The sequence below is a fragment of the Bufo bufo genome, chromosome 1 (assembly GCF_905171765.1).
Source record: "Bufo bufo chromosome 1, aBufBuf1.1, whole genome shotgun sequence".
Classification (NCBI taxonomy): domain Eukaryota; kingdom Metazoa; phylum Chordata; class Amphibia; order Anura; family Bufonidae; genus Bufo; species Bufo bufo.
In genome coordinates, this window is record NC_053389.1 from 230,215,837 (window position 1) to 230,233,345 (window position 17,509).

General features: G+C 42.7%; 1 protein-coding gene and 1 non-coding gene across 2 annotated transcripts in view; both read right to left on the reverse strand.

Annotated features, from left to right (window-relative positions):
• SLC6A12 (solute carrier family 6 member 12) overlaps positions 1–17,509 on the reverse strand; it is a 64,923-nt gene that overhangs the window by 15,306 nt on the left and 32,108 nt on the right. The window contains exons 3-6 of the mRNA XM_040436366.1: positions 15,586–15,720; positions 4,065–4,205; positions 3,218–3,299; positions 2,982–3,114 (exon numbers count right to left, since the gene is read on the reverse strand). Coding sequence (XP_040292300.1) covers positions 2,982–3,114; positions 3,218–3,299; positions 4,065–4,205; positions 15,586–15,720 — 491 coding nt within the window. The remainder of the gene's footprint in view (positions 1–2,981; positions 3,115–3,217; positions 3,300–4,064; positions 4,206–15,585; positions 15,721–17,509) is intronic.
• On the reverse strand, positions 1,009–1,115 carry LOC120987423. Its single transcript, XR_005776029.1, has one exon. It is a non-coding gene; the product is annotated as a U6 spliceosomal RNA (small nuclear RNA).

Consider the following 17,509-nt stretch of genomic DNA (forward strand, 5'->3'; position numbering starts at 1 on the left):
GTGGATGTAGACTTGCTCAAATCTATCTGTCTCTTCATGCAATCCCAGATGATGTTGAGTTTAGGGCTCTGTGGAGGCTATATTATCACTTCCAGGACTCCTTTGACCATATGTTTGGGGATGTTGTCCTACTGCAGAATAAATTTAGAGCCAATGAAACATCTCTTTGATGGTATTGCATGAAGGATAAGTATCTGCATATATTTCTCAGCATTAATCCTGACTAAATCCCCAAGTCCATTTGCTGAAATATAGCCCCATACTAGCAATGAACCTTCATCATGCTTCACTGTTGCCAGCGCTTTGGCAAACAAACTGCCTTGTGTTAGAGCCAAATATTTCAAATTGGCAATTTTTCTGCATCTCATTCCCTATCTTTTCATGCATAGTTGAATTGCTTGCAGTATTTTATTTGCAACTAGGCACTGGAGGTCGTGTGCCTTGGACATCAGCATGTGGGTGGCGGCGGCAGAGAGCTGAAATGTATTTATTTTTCCCATCTACCAGGCACTGATTGAAAGTGATGATACTCACCACTAACCCTTTAGGTCATTGCTGCAGCAGGATTTCATCAGCAGCTTATGACAGTGGGAGACCTGGTGAAGTCCACTCCACATCAGACCCCCGCCTGCATTGGTAGGCTAATAACTTCATAATAAGACAGTTTTGACAAATGGTGGTATTTGGGGAAAGTGCGGTATCTGGGGGCTATTTATTTTAGTGGCACAACCCCTTTAATAGTGTCCTAATGCTGAGAAATGAAGGCAGATACTTACCCATCATGGAATACCATCAGGGAAGTGTCTTATTGGCTCCAAATTTATACTGCAGCCAGACTACATCCCCAAACATACAGTCAATCTTATTAAGGCCTCATGCACATGACTGTGCCCATATTGCAGTCCGCAAACCATGGTTCCGCAAAATACAGACACCTTCTGTGTGCAATTCTCATTTTCTCCCTTTACTAGAAATTACTATTCTTTTTTTTTTTTTTTATATATATATATATATATGGAACGCTTCACGAATTTGCGTGTCATCCTTGCACAGGGGCCATGCTAATCTTCTCTGTATCGTTCCAATTTTATTATATGTGCTGTCGAAGCGAGCACGAAATGACTATTCTTGTCCGCGATATGGTCAAGAATAGGACATGTTCTATATTTTGTGGAATGGACACACAAATGTGAACAGCACACAGATGACATACAGTATGTGTGCTGTTTTTTTGGGTGGACCCATTGAAATAAATAGGTCTGTATGCAATCCACCAAAAATGTGGATCAGACAAAATACAGTCATGCTCGTGAAGCCTAATATGAACTATCTTCAGGCTAAAGAAAAACGAGGAGACCTGGACGTGATAATATGGCCCCCACAGAGCTCTGGTCTCAATATCATTCAGTATGTTTGAGATTACATAAAGAGACAGAAGGATTTAACCAAGCCTACATACAGAAAATCTGTGGTTAATTCTTCAGGATGTCTGGAACAACCTTTTGCTGAGTCCCTTTAAAAATTGTGTACAAGTATACCTAGAAGAATGTATGCTGTTTTGAAGGCAAAGGGCGGTCCCATAAAATATTGATTGAATTTATATTTTTCTTTTGTTCATTCACTTTGCATTGTAATTGAAAATTTTAACTATTAACACTTCTAATTTTAAATGACTTTCTGACTTTGCAGCATTTTTTTCACACTTGCCTAAAAAGTTTGCACAGTACTGTATTTGTGTGAGTATATATGTGCATATGTGTGTGTCTGTATATGTGTAAATATGAATGTGTGTATATGTGTTGTGGGGATTTGCTCTGGTAGACAGGACAAGCGGACGCTGTATAGAGGCAAAGACCAGTTTGTAACTAAAAAAAAACTTCAGTGTTTTATTCACACTTGTGGCAACAAACAGTACGACAGTCCATTTGCAGTTTTGGTGTCCGTTCACACCTAGACAGTTCATACAGCAACACAGTCACCTGTTATCCTAGGTGTTAGTTCACACCCGATCGGCATTGCTCAGGACAGAGCAGACCTCCCAAACTCAGGCTTCCAGCCTAGCACACGGCTCAGATCCCAATCCAGCGATTGCCACAGCTCCTCTGTCAGAGAGAGAGGTAATCACACACAGCTGACACTGCCGGCTGGTTTTTTTATAGGCCAGTCAAGACCCGGCCTGGAACGTGGGGAGTAGTCACCCACCCAGCACTTTGACTACTCCCAGTAAGAGCCGTCCCGGATCAGCTATACAGCTATACTAAATAGCTAGGTGTCAAACAGCAACTGCTGCTGACACATGAAAACTGGCTCTTAGTCCACTAAAGCCAGTAACCTCGGTGACACATACGTTCCGTCAACGATGGACCCTTGCGCCTTCCTACAGTGTATATATGTAAGTTTGTGTATGTGGGTATATGTATATATGTGAGATTGTATGCATGTGTAGTGCCCTGAAGCAGGGGTACTGTGAAGTCTGGATATTTGTGGACATTTGCCTATTTCCCCTATGCAAAGTTATAAACTTCTTACTTTATTTCACTTGAAAGGGTTAACATGAATTCTCTGTGGCAACTGGCTATACTGGAGAAAGGGGCAAGTTTATCTTCACAATAGTCCAATCAATGTGATAGAGGATGGGCTGACAATTCAGCTTGGACAGCTCATGTGGTCAAAGTAACTGAGTGAAGTTCATTGAATGGGTTGTATATTTGGGCATAAGAAGGTAAAGAAATGAATATTTGACTAGCTTCCATAAATATGCATTATCTGGTTCCCCCACAGAAAAGAAGGACACTCTTACAAATCGCCAGGGAACCGAATTTACAGAAAGGGTTTATCAATAGGGGATTACTACTCTAAGCTACAACACCCCTTCAGATATCCTGATACGACTAGTCCTAGCCTGGTAGCCCAGGTCCGTCTGAGTCCAACCCCAAAAAATTAAACACAGTGATATTTTGGAATAAAGAGTCCAAATTCACCTTTCCAGTAGACTTGACCCCTTTCCAGATGCAGAAGTAACAGATTATCCAAGCCAGAAGAAGACACAGAGCAAGCTCCCATCGGATGTTTCCCAAGTTCTCAATCCCATTAGAAAGGCCTAGTGCTCTATTTCTAGTTGTAAAGGTAGAGAACATGGCAACATATATCTTTGGATATACAGACTTACAGGTATCATGCAGTACTATGTAATATCACGTGGACTATGCTGACTTACTCCCAGAATTCCACAACAGGGGATGTACCATTTGGGGATGCTGTATAACTCTCGTTATTTCCAAGGTTATCAACACAATTTTCTGTGGAGAGAAAACACATATGTATCAATGTACTGCATGCCCCCTTCCCCTGCCACATCTTGATTCTATAAGGGCCTATTCACAAAATATTTATTTCTAAATGTAAGGCAGAATTGAAGAGTTGCTTAGTTGCACACTGCTAATAGTATACTGTATAAATTTCTAGGAGTCGGGTTCCCACTCCTAGAAGCTTAATGAATCATACGTGTTTTTATTGGATCTGTGGCTGGTGTTACATTTCAGCCAATTTAAGCCTTTATCAAACTTGGTGCCGCTGCGGCTCATTCCCTCTGCAGAGTGGACGCACGCTTCCTTCTTTTGAGCGCTTACTGCACAATTTCTATCTACCCTTTTCCCACAGTGACACCAGTTTGATAAAAGCCTAAATTGTCTGAAACGTAACACCAGCCGCAGATTCAATAAAAACACGTATGATTCATTATGCTACGATCAATTTCTGGAGTTCTTTTTCACATTAAATGTAGGGCAGCTCACAGACTAAACACTGACACATTATAGTCAACGGGCCAAGTCGCAAGTCCGGTTTTTCATATGGGCCAAAGCATCCACTATTGTGGTCCAATGTTCATGATAGACTTGCCCCTTCAAGTCCATTGGTCCACACGAAAAAAAAAAAGAAAAAAACGGACAGCACACAGATGAAGAATGGACGGATTTTACACCAAGTGTCTGAATAAGACCTTGGAATGGAAGTTTTCTGTATTCCTAATTAGGCACTAAAAGTTATAGGTCTGGCTTTCTTACCTGTGTTCCAAGAGTGATTGCAGCTAGCCCATGGTAGCTCAGCTGTAAATGAGTTGAAGAGATAAAACAGCGCCCAGGCTAGGATGACTATGTAGTAGATGTTTAGGTAGCTTTCAATCACCTGCGAGGCATAGCCAATACCTAAAGAGAGTATTTAGTATTAGTATCTGGGGTAGACAGTAATGTAATTCACAGAAATGAAGAAAGATCCTCTTAAAGAGGACCTGTCACCTCTCCTGACCGGTCTGTTTTAGTAACTAAACCGTTACTGGAGCATATATTCTTATGACTTTTAGTTGTGCCATGCCTCTACTAGTCCTACTAGAAGTTTATGAATGAATTACCTACAGTCTGCAAGTCCACCTGGGTGTTACCAGATGGAGGTGTCCCTGTCCAATCAGTGCAGCCAATGTTAGACTGTGCAGGGACACATCCCCAACTGGTAACACCCACTTGAACCTTTATTGCAGACTACATTCCATATAGTACCAGTAAGCATAGATAACAAACCAACAAGATGTGACTTAGATACAGATCAGCGTACTCAATATTTTCTGTGTTTGGCAAGCCACATGGTAAAAATGGAGCATAAACTGACATCTAGAAGTAGCACATCATTTTACAACTTTGTCCGTACTCGCATATTTCACGGATCTACTGCAGGTTTAACTGACGGTCACGCTTGCGCCATGACATGTGAGTATAGGTATGGCTACAAGATCGGGTTTCTTGATGCAGTTTTAGAAGTCAAAATCAGGGGTGGTTCATGAAAGGAGGGAAAGTAGCGAGGACAGAATCAACTTCTCCTCTTTTTTTAATTCACTTCTGGTTTTGGCTTTCAAAACTGCATCCAGGCAGGCTCGGACTGGCCAACAAGGTAACACGTGAATCCTCCAGTAGGCCCCTTGCACCTCCTGCACAAGTGGCACATGGCACAGTAGACCGCACGACATATAATGTAGATAGACAGCATACAGCATTTCAACCAACCTAAGTTCATATAAAGACTGGGTACCCAGTTTGTTATTATAGACGCATGAGGAGGCTGAGATGACTTCTAGGTACATAGGCAGACTAGCCAGCATTCTTCTTCCCCAGGGACCTGCCTTTTTGAGGTCACTGCAGGGACCCCCATAATAAATCATTGCTGCTATCTGCCACTGTGTGAGCAAGAAATAATTGCATGTAGCTTTACAGTAAGCCCCCAGCGGACCTTAGGCACCACAGTCCCACACTGCATCCAGATACCTGATCGTGTGGCTGTAACCTAAAATGGATGTATAATGCATTCAGCCTTAGTCAAAGTCAATTAATGGAAATAAACGGTATATGATAATAAACACCTAAACATAAGGATCATAAAACAGCACACTGCCAAGGGAACTTGTCATTATCATTTAACCACCTAAAGTGGTATCTGCTCTATAAGTCTACCTCCCAGATAATGATTGACACCTGTGTCCTTCCCAATGTCGACCTAATCTCTTAAGTGAAAAGTTAATGAGCCTGCTAAGTCATGTGTGCAGCTCCTGAACTCTCAGTGGGCACCAGTTCTCAGTGCCATTTACCATCACCTGCTGCTGTGGGTTTTATAAGGGACTGTCCCATTACTCTGGTCCTGAGCAATAAGATCCAATCTTTGCTAAGGTGTTTTTCATTCCTGTTATGTTTGGCAAAATCTGGCTTGTTTCTGACCATACCTTTGCGTTTGCTGCCTGCTCTTACCTTCAAGAAACAAAATTCCAGTGCTCGAGAACATCACTTCATGTTTTATTTCAGCTTCTTTAAAAGTTATACGTACGGTAGTTACAGTATTTCACTACCTACGCGTTTCAAGCTCCTTCCAAGCTCTTCTTCGCAGTATAGTTTGTGACATAACGCGCTTGCTATTTAAAACAATATCAAGCTACGAAGGTATCTAAGATTGCCCCCCTCACATCCACGCATGCGATGCGCAAAGGGTTTTTAGTGAACCACCATATGTTTCAATGAAATGTCTTACGACACCTGATGCTCCAATATGTTCTTTTTCAACATCAGAAATGTGTTCCGCTACACAGGTTTTATGTTTTCTGGTTGTGCATCCTACCTAGAACTTATTGTAGGCAACACAATCAATTTTGTACACTACATAATCTGAATTACAGTTGATGAAATAATTAATTTTGTACCCTTTAGCATTTCTGGTATAGTTAAAAGTGCTTATCTTTTGGGCATAGGTGCATACATTACACTTTGCGGCCCCACACTTGAAAAAGTCTTTCACTACCCTTATAAAAACCCATTCATTTAAGATTAAGGGCATTGGCATTAAGGGCTATGTACACCTCTGGAGACAATTTTTTTTCATTTATGATTGCATGTTACTCATTTTTGGCTAAAAATATTTATTTCAATTGGTCTTTATTAAAAATATTGAGCGGTTCTGTCACAAAGGGTAAACAGTTTTTCTAGCTGTGTGACTGGTACTTTCACTTTGTGCCCGTCATCTAATAAACTTTATCTGTAAATTACTGAAAGGAGAAAAAACACTTATTTAACCCACATTGTTATCAGAAGATAAGAACTGAACTATGATGAGTGTTTAGGAGGTCAGGGAGCAGAAATAAGGAGTCCGTCTGCTTCTGGTCTGACGGAAAAGACAGAAAATCCGCAGGCTGCTACTAGACCATCTCAGTTCTGTACAGAAAAAAGGATTTCACATTTTTAATAAAGACCAATTAGGCTACTTTCACACTTCCGTTTTGTCCGGATCCGTCATGGACAGATCCGTTCAGATAATATAACCGTCTGCATCCGTTCAGAATGGATCAGTTTGTATTATCTTTAACAGATCCGTCTTGAACACCATTGAAAGTCAATGGAGGATGGATCCGTTTTCTATTGTGCCAGATTGTGTCAGAGAAAACGGATCCGTCCCCATTGACTTACATTGTGTGCCAGGATGGATCCGTTTTCTATTGTGCCAGATTGTGTCAGAGAAAACGGATCCGTCCCCAATGACTTACATTGTGTGTCAGAACAATCAAAAATGATTGTGTTGCCTGCAATAAGTCCTATGTACCGTAGGACGCACAACCAGAAAACGTAAAACCTTAGGGGCACGGAGAGGGGATCTAGATAGAATTCTCCTACAAGAAGAGACAAGGTGGATTTACCGCCTCAATAGCCTTAGTCCCAATGGCCTTAATGAAGGCTTTACCTATTCATCATTTCTCTAAGATGAAGACAGCAAAATATACCTTGAAGAAATAAATAGAATATATTGTGAGCATATACAAACGCTGGTTTATTGATCTATTATCAGTAATGTTGTGGTGGGCATTAAACAGAGCCCGATAGAGGTATTCCCAGATGGGGTTAACACCCTTTCATATTAATGCTGATTACAGTCATAAGCTATAAAGACAGTAAGCATGTGATATATTAATGCTAGCTTTAAGCCAAATGAACTGAACCCCTGGAATGGGGACAGAGGGAATAAAACTTAACATTTAATAAGTATTAATTAGAATAAATGGCGCAAAAAAAGGAAAAAATCACAAATCACAAATAAGACAAGCCCGTGTGGGCCTAGACAAATGCAGGGTATTGCCAGTATAGACAAGGAAAGGAACGTTCTCACCCAAGATGGACGTGATGAATGGATCTCAACAGGAGGATACCGTGTCAGGATTCCATGGGATGAGTCTTCCAATTCTTTGAGCTGGTGGGGTGCATACTATGGGGCTGTCGTAGTATGCACCCCGCGTTTTGGGCCCCACAGGGACCGTGCTGCGCCTCCTTGCAGTACATTACTGTGCTAATGCGGCCCACTGGCACGCTAGCACTTCTGGTCCTTCTGTGGCATTAATTGGTTGTCAGGTCCCACTGGCCCGACCGCCGCACTCTGAGCCCGTTTGGTCCCACTAGCCACTCTTAGTGCCCGTTTTTGAGCCACACTGGCCTGAACGGCCTGGCTCATAGTTTTTAGCCGGCCAGGCTCTAACTTTTAGTTTTCAGCCTGCTTGGCTCTTAACTGTTGCTTAATTTTTTCTTTTAAAATACAGGCGTGGTTTTGCCTGTTACTCTCAAGTTTACAATTCCCCTGATGAGTTTTATGCAAATGAAACGTGACACGTCGGGATCCTCTTAGGGTTTACCAGGGATACCGGCCATACCAGGGACAGGTATCCGGACGGGGTTGCCCCTTGCGGGGCAAGTACTCCGTATAGGTAGGCAGGGCCTCATTAGCCCCTTCCCGGCTTCAGGGCCTAACTAGGGAAACAGTTCCCGATCTCTGCCTTGCCTATAACAACATACTGATTGACATCCTTTTTCGCATGGTATCCAGTTACCACCAGCTCAAAGAATTGGAAGACTCATCCTATGGAATCCTGACACGGTATCCTCCTGTTGAGATCCATTCATCACGTCCATCTTGGGTGAGAACGTTCCTTTCCTTGTCTATACTGGCAATACCCTGCATTTGTCTAGGCCCACACGGGCTTGTCTTATTTGTGATTTTTTTCTTTTTTTTGCACCATTTATTCTAATTAATACTTATTAAATGTTAAGTTTTATTCCCTCTGTCCCCATTCCAGGGGTTCAGTTCATTTGCCTTCTAAATATTTGGGAGTTTACTGGTTTAGCCTTTTGAGCTAGACCTTGCACACTGTTTTTCTCTAGCTTTAAGCCACAAGCTATTGCAAGTATAGCATTATAAATGCAAAACTAATATGGTAAAAAATTAGATCTGTATAACTACCATCACAATATGATGAGAGAGAGAAACTATGTAGTCCTAAGGGTCTTTCATAGGAGATCTGTATACTAAAATAATTTATTCGTACCATTTCCCTTACGAGGTGTCTAACTATGAAACTGTAGCCCAAGTGCCGGCTAACCATTGGCACATACGAATAAAGTATGGGTGCAGGTGTAGTAGTATCCCCTGTTGGCCTTCTCTTTTTTTGAGGTTTCTTATAAGTGCAACTGTCATCAATGGGCCCGCGCAGGCGCATGTGATCCCTCTGGTACATCTGAACTAAGTTTAGGCACAGCCGCAGTATTACTCTCTGGTGGAGTCTCACTTTAAAGTTCCAATGCATACGCAGTAGAAGGTAATGGGCATTTATGTTGTTAAGTTCTCCCACATGCGCAATGGCCATCAAACGGCACGTGCGTGCGCATACAAACTCTCATGAATACTAACCAAGTATCGGCGCAGCCGCAGTGTCATCATCAGCCGGGCTTTTTCTGGCTAAGTTTCAGCGCATGAGCAGTGGAAGATAATGGGCTGTTTTGCTGTTAAAGAGGACCTTTCACTAGAATAGAAAATCTAAACTAAGTATACAGACATGGAGAGCGGCGCCCAGGGATCCCCCTGCACTTACTATTATCCCTGGGCGCCGCTCCGTTCTGGAACCTGCCGGCGTCTCTTTCTCCCAGGCTGTAGCGCTGGCCAATCGCAGCGCTCAGCTCATAGCCTGAGAGAAAAAAAAAACTCTCAGGCTATGAGTTGAGAGCTGCGATTGGCCAGCGCTACAGCATGGGAGAAGGAGACTCCGGCAGGCTCAACTGGGTGGAGCCGAACATATGAAGACACCGGAGCCTATACCGGGAGAACGGAGCGGCGCCCAGGGATAACAGTAAGTGCAGGGAGATCCCTGGGCGCCGCTCTCCATGTCGGTATACTTAGTTTAGATTTTTTATTCTAGTGAAAGGTCCTCTTTAAGTTCTCCCACATGCGCAATGGCCATCTAACGGCACGCGCATGCGCATACGAGCTGGCGGCAAATATGAACTAAGTATAGGAGCAGCCGCAGTGTCAGTCCTAGCCCATTTTTTTGTCTAAGTCCCAGCGCATGCGCAGTGGGAACCAGTGGGCGCGAATGGAGGGTAAGTGTTTGCGGCGATCACCACTGCGCAGCTGGCTCTCTTATTTAAGTCCCAGTGCATGCGCACTAGAAGGTAATGGGTACGTACGGAGGGTAAGTGCTTGCGGCGATTACTACTGCGCACCTGGTCATACAGGACCTCCTCCTTGAGAGTGATGCTACCAACCTGTCATAATAACAACACCTACAACGATAGGTTACAATTAACTAGTTAGATACATACCCCCTTTGGATTGGTGCTTTCTCTCACAGGAAGTGAGAGAGTAGCCGTTAAATTCTCTTACCAGTGTTAGTTACTCAAGTCTGCCTGATACCCCTGATGAAGCCAGGGTAGCTGGCGCAACATGTTGGGGGGCGGAATTTAGGTTTTCATTTGCTGTACTCCATTGAGTTATGCTGCAATCTGTGTGCTTGATGTAAACCACTCACTGCCATAATGCTTATCTCACATTGGTGCTTACACCCCAGGTAAAGTATCTTGTCTAATACGGCTGGGATGGTGGTGTATGTTAGAGCGGTGTCAGTGCACTCCCGCCTACCTATACACGTTACTGACCTATCATTCAAAGCATCTCACAGTGTTTTTAACTCCTTAGTTAGCTCACTAAATATCTTTTCACGAGTTTTAAAGATTAATAAGTAAAAGTTATGTTTTATTAGTCTGGGACAAGAGTAGTTAGTAGCCGGTTAGGCATTAGTGGTTGAGGAATGAGAGAGGGAGCCAAGCTGGGGACCAGGAATGTGAATGTAGCCATACTGGGGGACATTAATGAGAGAAGTAACCATGCTAGGGACCAGAAATAGGAGTATGGACCATGCTGGGGACTAGTTATAAGAGCAGGAACCATGGGGATCAGTAATGAGAGACGAAGCCATGCTGGGAACCAGGAATAAGAGGATGAGTCATGGTATGGACCAGGAATAAGAGGATGAATCATAGTGTGGACCAGAAATGAGAGCAAGAGCCTTGCTAGGGACCAGGAATGAGAGGGGCACTATGCTGGGTACTAGCAAGGGAAGCCATGCTGAGAACAAAGAAGGTGAACCAAGCTAGCGACCAAGAATTTGATGGGATTTGTGGTGGGGAATGGGAATAAAAGAAAAGCCATAATGGGGATCAATAATTAGAGAGCTGCCAGGATGTGCACCAAGAATGATTTGGCCATCTTGAATTGGAAAATAGAGGGGTCACAATGGGGACTGAGATGGGGGTTACCTATGGTGATGTGTGTTGGCTGGGATGACTTGTATTATGGTATCATGCTGATGTCTAACCCTGTCAATCAAGATTAGGGGGGAGTGTGCAGAGCACATGGGGTGTTACAAAAGCAGTGCTACAGGGATTCAGCCCCGCCTCCTGGTGCTCCAATGTGCTAATCTGCTTATGAATAAAAATGCTGATATCTATTCATCCAGACAACAAAAAGGTATTGTTTTAATCAGCATGATGGTTTAATAGGGTTGATCACATTGACAGAGCCTAATAAGAAGGTATAAAGAGCGAGAAACCCAAAGGACAATGAGGGAGATTTACTAAGGTAAATGCCAATATTTTGTCTAAATTTATACCAAAAAAATGGCATACATGTTTTGTGAATTGCTTTAGAGCAGGCAGTCCAAGTCATTTACTGTGTGCAAAACCCAGGATGCTTATTTTTAGCCCACTCTGTCTTTTTCTTTAAAGCATTCCTCTGGAAAACTTCTTTAACATGTTTTTGTTCCCTCGGTTTGCTCCTGGGTTTTCTTTTAATTCTGGGGCTACTTTCTAGAATGTTAGCTGGAATCCCTTTTCCAGATGTCAAGCTCTTGCCAGATGATTGCTTTGCGGATGTTTGTGAACACAGTAGAGGGTCTGAAAAACGTTTATATGAGGCAAACATGTTTTTTTTCTGGGGTTAAAGTGGTACATACTTATTGTGAGTCCCAGGGTAAGGGATAACTGGTGGGACACCCACTGATCATGAGAATGGGGGTCCATTGCCCCTGTATGAATAGATAAGCATGTTGAGCATATACACTGGTGCTCCGTTCACTCGCTATGGGACTACCAGAGATAGCAGATCTTTCTGAATGTATTTTACTGGCACCTCAGTCCGACACTGCGTAGCTCAGCCGAGCATCCATATGTAGTGAATGGGGAGAGGTGAAAAAGCCACTGCAAGACTCCTAGGGTGGCAGCTGACCCCCAGCATCAGACACTGGGAGAAAGTCAGCATGGCTTGGCTCAGCATCCATATACAGTGAATGGGGAGAGGGGAAAAAGCCGTTGCTAGACTCCTAGGGTAGTACTAGTAGCTGATCCCCAACATTAGACATTGGGAGAAAGTCAGGAGGCTGCTTGCTGATGTAGATCTTAGATGTTTATCTTAAAGTTTTTTTTGTTATTTTTTTTCCTAGTGGAGTATCTTCAGCCAAAAAGGCCTGGTGCAATACAATGTAACACCCATATTTGAAACTACAGTTGCAAGAGAAAGTATGTGAACCCTTTGGAATGATATGGATTTCTGCACAAATTGGTCATAAAATGTGATCTGATCTCTAGTCACAACAATAGACAATAACAGTCTGCTTAAACTAATAAAATACGAAGAATTAAATGTTACCATGTTTTTATTGAACACACCATGTAAACATTCACAGTGCAGGTGGAAAAAGTATGTGAACCCTTGGATTTAATAACTGGTTGAACCTCCTTTGGCAGCAATAACTTCAACCAAACGTTTCCTGTAGTTGCAGATCAGACGTGCACAACGGTCAGGAGTAATTCTTGACCATTCCTCTTTACAGAACTGTTTCAGTTCAGCAATATTCTTGGGATGTCTGGTGTGAATTGCTTTCTTGAGGTCATGCCACAGCATCTCAATCGGGTAGAGGTCAGGACTCTGACTGGGCCACTCCTGAAGGCGTATTTTCTTCTGTTTAAGCCATTCTGTTGTTGATTTACAGTACTTCTATGCTTTGGGTCGTTGTCCTGTTGCAACACCCATCTTCTGTTGAGCTTCAGCTGGTGGACAGATGGCCTTAAATAGGACCTTTCACCGATTATTACACTATGAACTAACTATACAGACATGTAGAGTGGTGCCCGGGGATCTCACTGCACTTACTATTATCCCTTGGCGCCGCTCCGTTCTCCTGCTATGCCCTCCGGTATCTTCGCTCACTAAGTTATAGTAGGCGGAGATTCCAGTTACTAAGTTATGGTAGGCGGAGTCTGCCCTTGTTCTGCTCTAGCGCTGGCCAATCGCAGCGCAGAGCTCACAGCCTGGGAGGTTATTTTCTCCCAGGCTGTGAGCTCTGCAATGCGATTGGCCAGCGCTACAGAAGAACAAGGGCAGACTCCGCCTACCATAACTTAGGGAATGGAGATACCGGAGGACATAGCAGGAGAACGGAGCGGCGCCAAGGGATAATAGTAAGTGCAGTGAGATCCCCGGGCGCCGCTCTACATGTCTGTATAGTTAGTTCATAGTGTAATAATCGGTGAAAGGTCCTCTTTAAGTTCTCCTTAAAAATGTCTTGATAAACTTGGGAATTCATTTTTCCTTCAATGATAGCAATCCATCCAGGCCCTGACGCAGCAAAGCAGCCCCAAACCATGATGCCCCCACCACCATACTTCACAGTTGGGATGAGGTTTTAATTTTGGTGTGCTGTGCCTCTTCTCCACACATAGTGTTGTGTGTTTCTTCCAAACAACTCAACTTTGGTTTCATCTGTCCACAGAATATTTTGCCAGTACTGCTGTGGAACATCCACGTGCTCTTGTGCAAACTGTAAACGTGCAGCAATGGGTTTTTTTTTTGGACAGCAGTGGCTTCCTCTGTGGTATCCTCCCATGAAATCCATTCTTGTTTAGTGTTTTGCGTGTCGTAGATTCACTAACAGGGATGTTAGCATATGCCAGAGACTTTGTAAGTCTTTAGCTGACACTCTAGGATTCTTCTTCACCTCATTGAGCAGTCTGCGCTGTGCTCTTGCAGTCATCTTTACAGGAACGGCCACTCCTAGGGAGAGTAGCAGCAGTGCTGAGCTTTCTCCATTTATAGACAATTTGTCTTACCGTGGACTGATAAACAGCAAGGCTTTTGGAGACACTTTTATAACCCTTTCCAGCTTTATGCAAGTCAACAATTCTTAATCGTAGGTCTTCTGAGAGCTCTTTTGTGCGAGGCATCATTCACATCAGGCAATGCTTCTTGTGAAAAGCAAACCCAGAACTGGTGTGTGTTTTTTATAGGGCAGGGCAGCTGTAACCAACACCTCCAATCTCATCTCATTGATTAGACTCCAGTTGGCTGACACCTCACTCCAATTAGTTCTTGGAGATGTCATTAGTCTAGGGGTTCACATACTTTTTCCACCTACACTGTGAATGTTTGCATGGTGTGTTCAATAAAAACATGGTAACATTTAATTCTTTGTGTGTTATTAGTTTAAGCAGACTGTGATTGTCTATTGTTGTGACTTAGATGAAGATCAGATCACATTTTATGACCAATTTGTGCAGAAATCCATATCATTCCAAAGGGTTCACATACTTTTTCTTGCAACTGTATGTAAGAACTATGCCAAATTTCAGCCCTAAAGTTTCTATATACTCCAAGATCAATAGAGAAGCTCACCTTCCATGTTCTGTCCAGACCCTACCTTGGTTTTCGAGAGAGCCATTGAAATTTACAGTAAAAAAAAAAAAACTTCAGAAAAGAGGAAAAAGTATTTGGCCAGTTTGCAGGACTTGAAAAGGGCTATAAGGGCTCTAAGGACCTTGTTGTTGCAAATGTTTACTCCTCCAACAAAACTGGCAAAACACTCCACTTTTCTGGCACAGCACATTTGATATGTTACCCTGTAAATGAACTCTGCATACATTTTAGACAGGATTAGTAAATCTGCCTCACTGTGTGTGCTACATAAACACATTGGGGCTCATGTGTAAATCTTATCATATGAAGTAATTACTGTACATGGTTATGGTTATTCATCCACCATGAGTATTAACGTTGTCGATCACAAAGTCTTTATAATTGGTATATTATATTTCAACAGTCCCCCTCAAAATAAATAATTTAAATAAATAAATATTTAAACTGTATAAAAACTGAGTGGCGGCTGTATTACCAGTACATTCCACGAGATGGCAATCTTTGATTGAGCAATACATCTGCTTTCATTCATAAGAATAATATCAAATGAAAAAAGGAAAGTGAGATGTCCAGGAATTATAAATTCTTAAAATACTTGAGGAAGTCTCAAGGGTATCATATAATACAGTTTGAGGAATTGTGCAAAAAAAATAAACAATGCCTTAAATGCTGTAAGCATACCAAGCAAATGAGCCTGGGTGGGGAAACTGGGATTGTTGGTTACTAAATACTCCCAGTCCCCAATGCTAATCTATAAATACTGGAGAAAAACCCTAATTCCTAAAATAGTCTAATGGTGAAATATTTAATGGGGTTAACAGGACATAAGTCATCTGCAGAAACGAGGTCATCCTTCTGGCTGCAGTGGTGTGCTCATTGCAAACTGTTGACTGAGAATATGCTGCCAGCGTCTTGGTTTCTATGGCTCTTTGCCCTGTCAGGTCGTGTGAAACTGGGTGAAGGAACTGAATGAAGAATGGGGCACACAATACTAACCTTCAAAAAGGGGGCAGATCTTCCTCCATGCTGTGATCCCTCCCTGGCTGGTGTACTGGCCCAGCGCTGTCTCCAGGAAAAACACCGGAATACCGCAGGTGAAGAGGAAGATGAGATACGGAATGAAGAAGGCTCCTGGTAACACAAGGACAAAATGTCACAATATAAAGTCATGGCAAGCTGTCTACATGTTCCTCTCATCGTCTGTTCACATTCGTCTGCCACCAAAACAAATCCAACTGAGTTTTTTGTCCCTCTCCTGTGCTGTTACAGTGTATCAGTTTGACGCTCACAATATTCAACAGTCTATCTTGACTGGATACAATTGTAACAAACCCTCAGCTGTAAGAAGTACAGTATTAGTTCTATAGAGATTTTCAGCCAGAACACACAGCATTTTCTGGCAGCCCCCACTAGGGGGAGCTCAGTACAAATTGATTCTTACAGATGCCATAGCATTCAATAATAACAGTATACATTCCTATGCTCGGAGCTCCCCCTCGTGGTGGCTTGATGCAGACATAGAGCTGTATGTGAAGATTTATCAATGCATTTATGCCAGTTATATGGACTAAATATAGTGTTCAGAATAAGCACCACTTTTTTTTATTTATTTATTACAAAAGACCTCAATTTAACAAAAAATCAGCAAAAATATCATGGAGAAAGGGGGGCATACTAAGTTTTGCTATGGGGCCCTATATCTGTGTACACCCCTGGTTCAACAGCATGACAATATTATTTGAGCATTGTATTGCATCATTTGAATGGAGTATACACTGTAGATATTTTACTGTATGGAAATATTTGGACACTATAGTGTTAGTATTTGAGCACTGTACAGCAATACTTGGGCACTATAAGGCAATGTAACATGCGTAATAGCAGACATGTGGGCTCCATATGGCACTACCGCAGCATTTGGGTATATCTGGGTACTTTTTTCTATTATGCAAATAGAAAACTATTTGGCAGTGCTTGCACAATATAGTAAAAAGGCCTGTCCCATGTGTGCTTCCATGGTCCCGGCTACCAGATAGGCTGGCACTTTTTGCTATGGTGTGCAAGCTGCCGGATTGCAAGGTGGTCGTAACCATAGAAATGAGAAGTATATAATGTGATGCAAAAAATGAATCCAGCCAACAAAGGACAATCACAATACATTAGTAAGTGCCTTTGTATTAACTTTCTCTACATAATAAATGCCATTTGCTGAAGTCAGACAACCCGAAACGCGCGTCGGGGTGTGCGGTTCTCCTGAAGTGACCTTTCTACTAATGGGTATGTTATGAATCAATGTTACATTTTATATGAGGGGTGTTTTCTGTGGATTATCCCATATACTGTGATGCATTATTTTCTACATACCTACTATTTATCTATTTGTGGCTAAGGGATGTCTTTTACTCCCTGCATCCCACCCTTCTTTATGTGACAGTTGAATCAATGTGATTTTCCCTCAGATGTATACCGCACTTTTTCTATGTATTTCTGTATTATCATGTTTTATATATATATATTTAAAGGGTTTCTACCATCAGAATTTCTGTTATGTATCTGGCTGACATTAGCGATGTGCTAATGTCAGTAGTACATAACAGTGTTCTTTTTACATTTGTCCTGCGCCTGCGCTGTCCACTTCTGTATTCGGCGCAGGCGCAGTGAGTGAATGATGCGCTCCTGGTGCCGGCTTCCTCACTGTGACTTAGTCGGTGCAGGAGCAGTCAGGAAGTCGGCACCAGGAGCGCGTCCTTCACTCACTGCGCCTGCGCCGAATACAGAAGTGGACAACGCAGGCGATCGCGTCAGCGATGCTGCGAACTCGTACGTCAGTCAAGAGGAGCGGGGCGGGCTAGACGGAGGACCTGGGCGGGATAAATGGTTAGTAGATGGAGCCTCTAGGTGCTGAATCTACGCCCACATA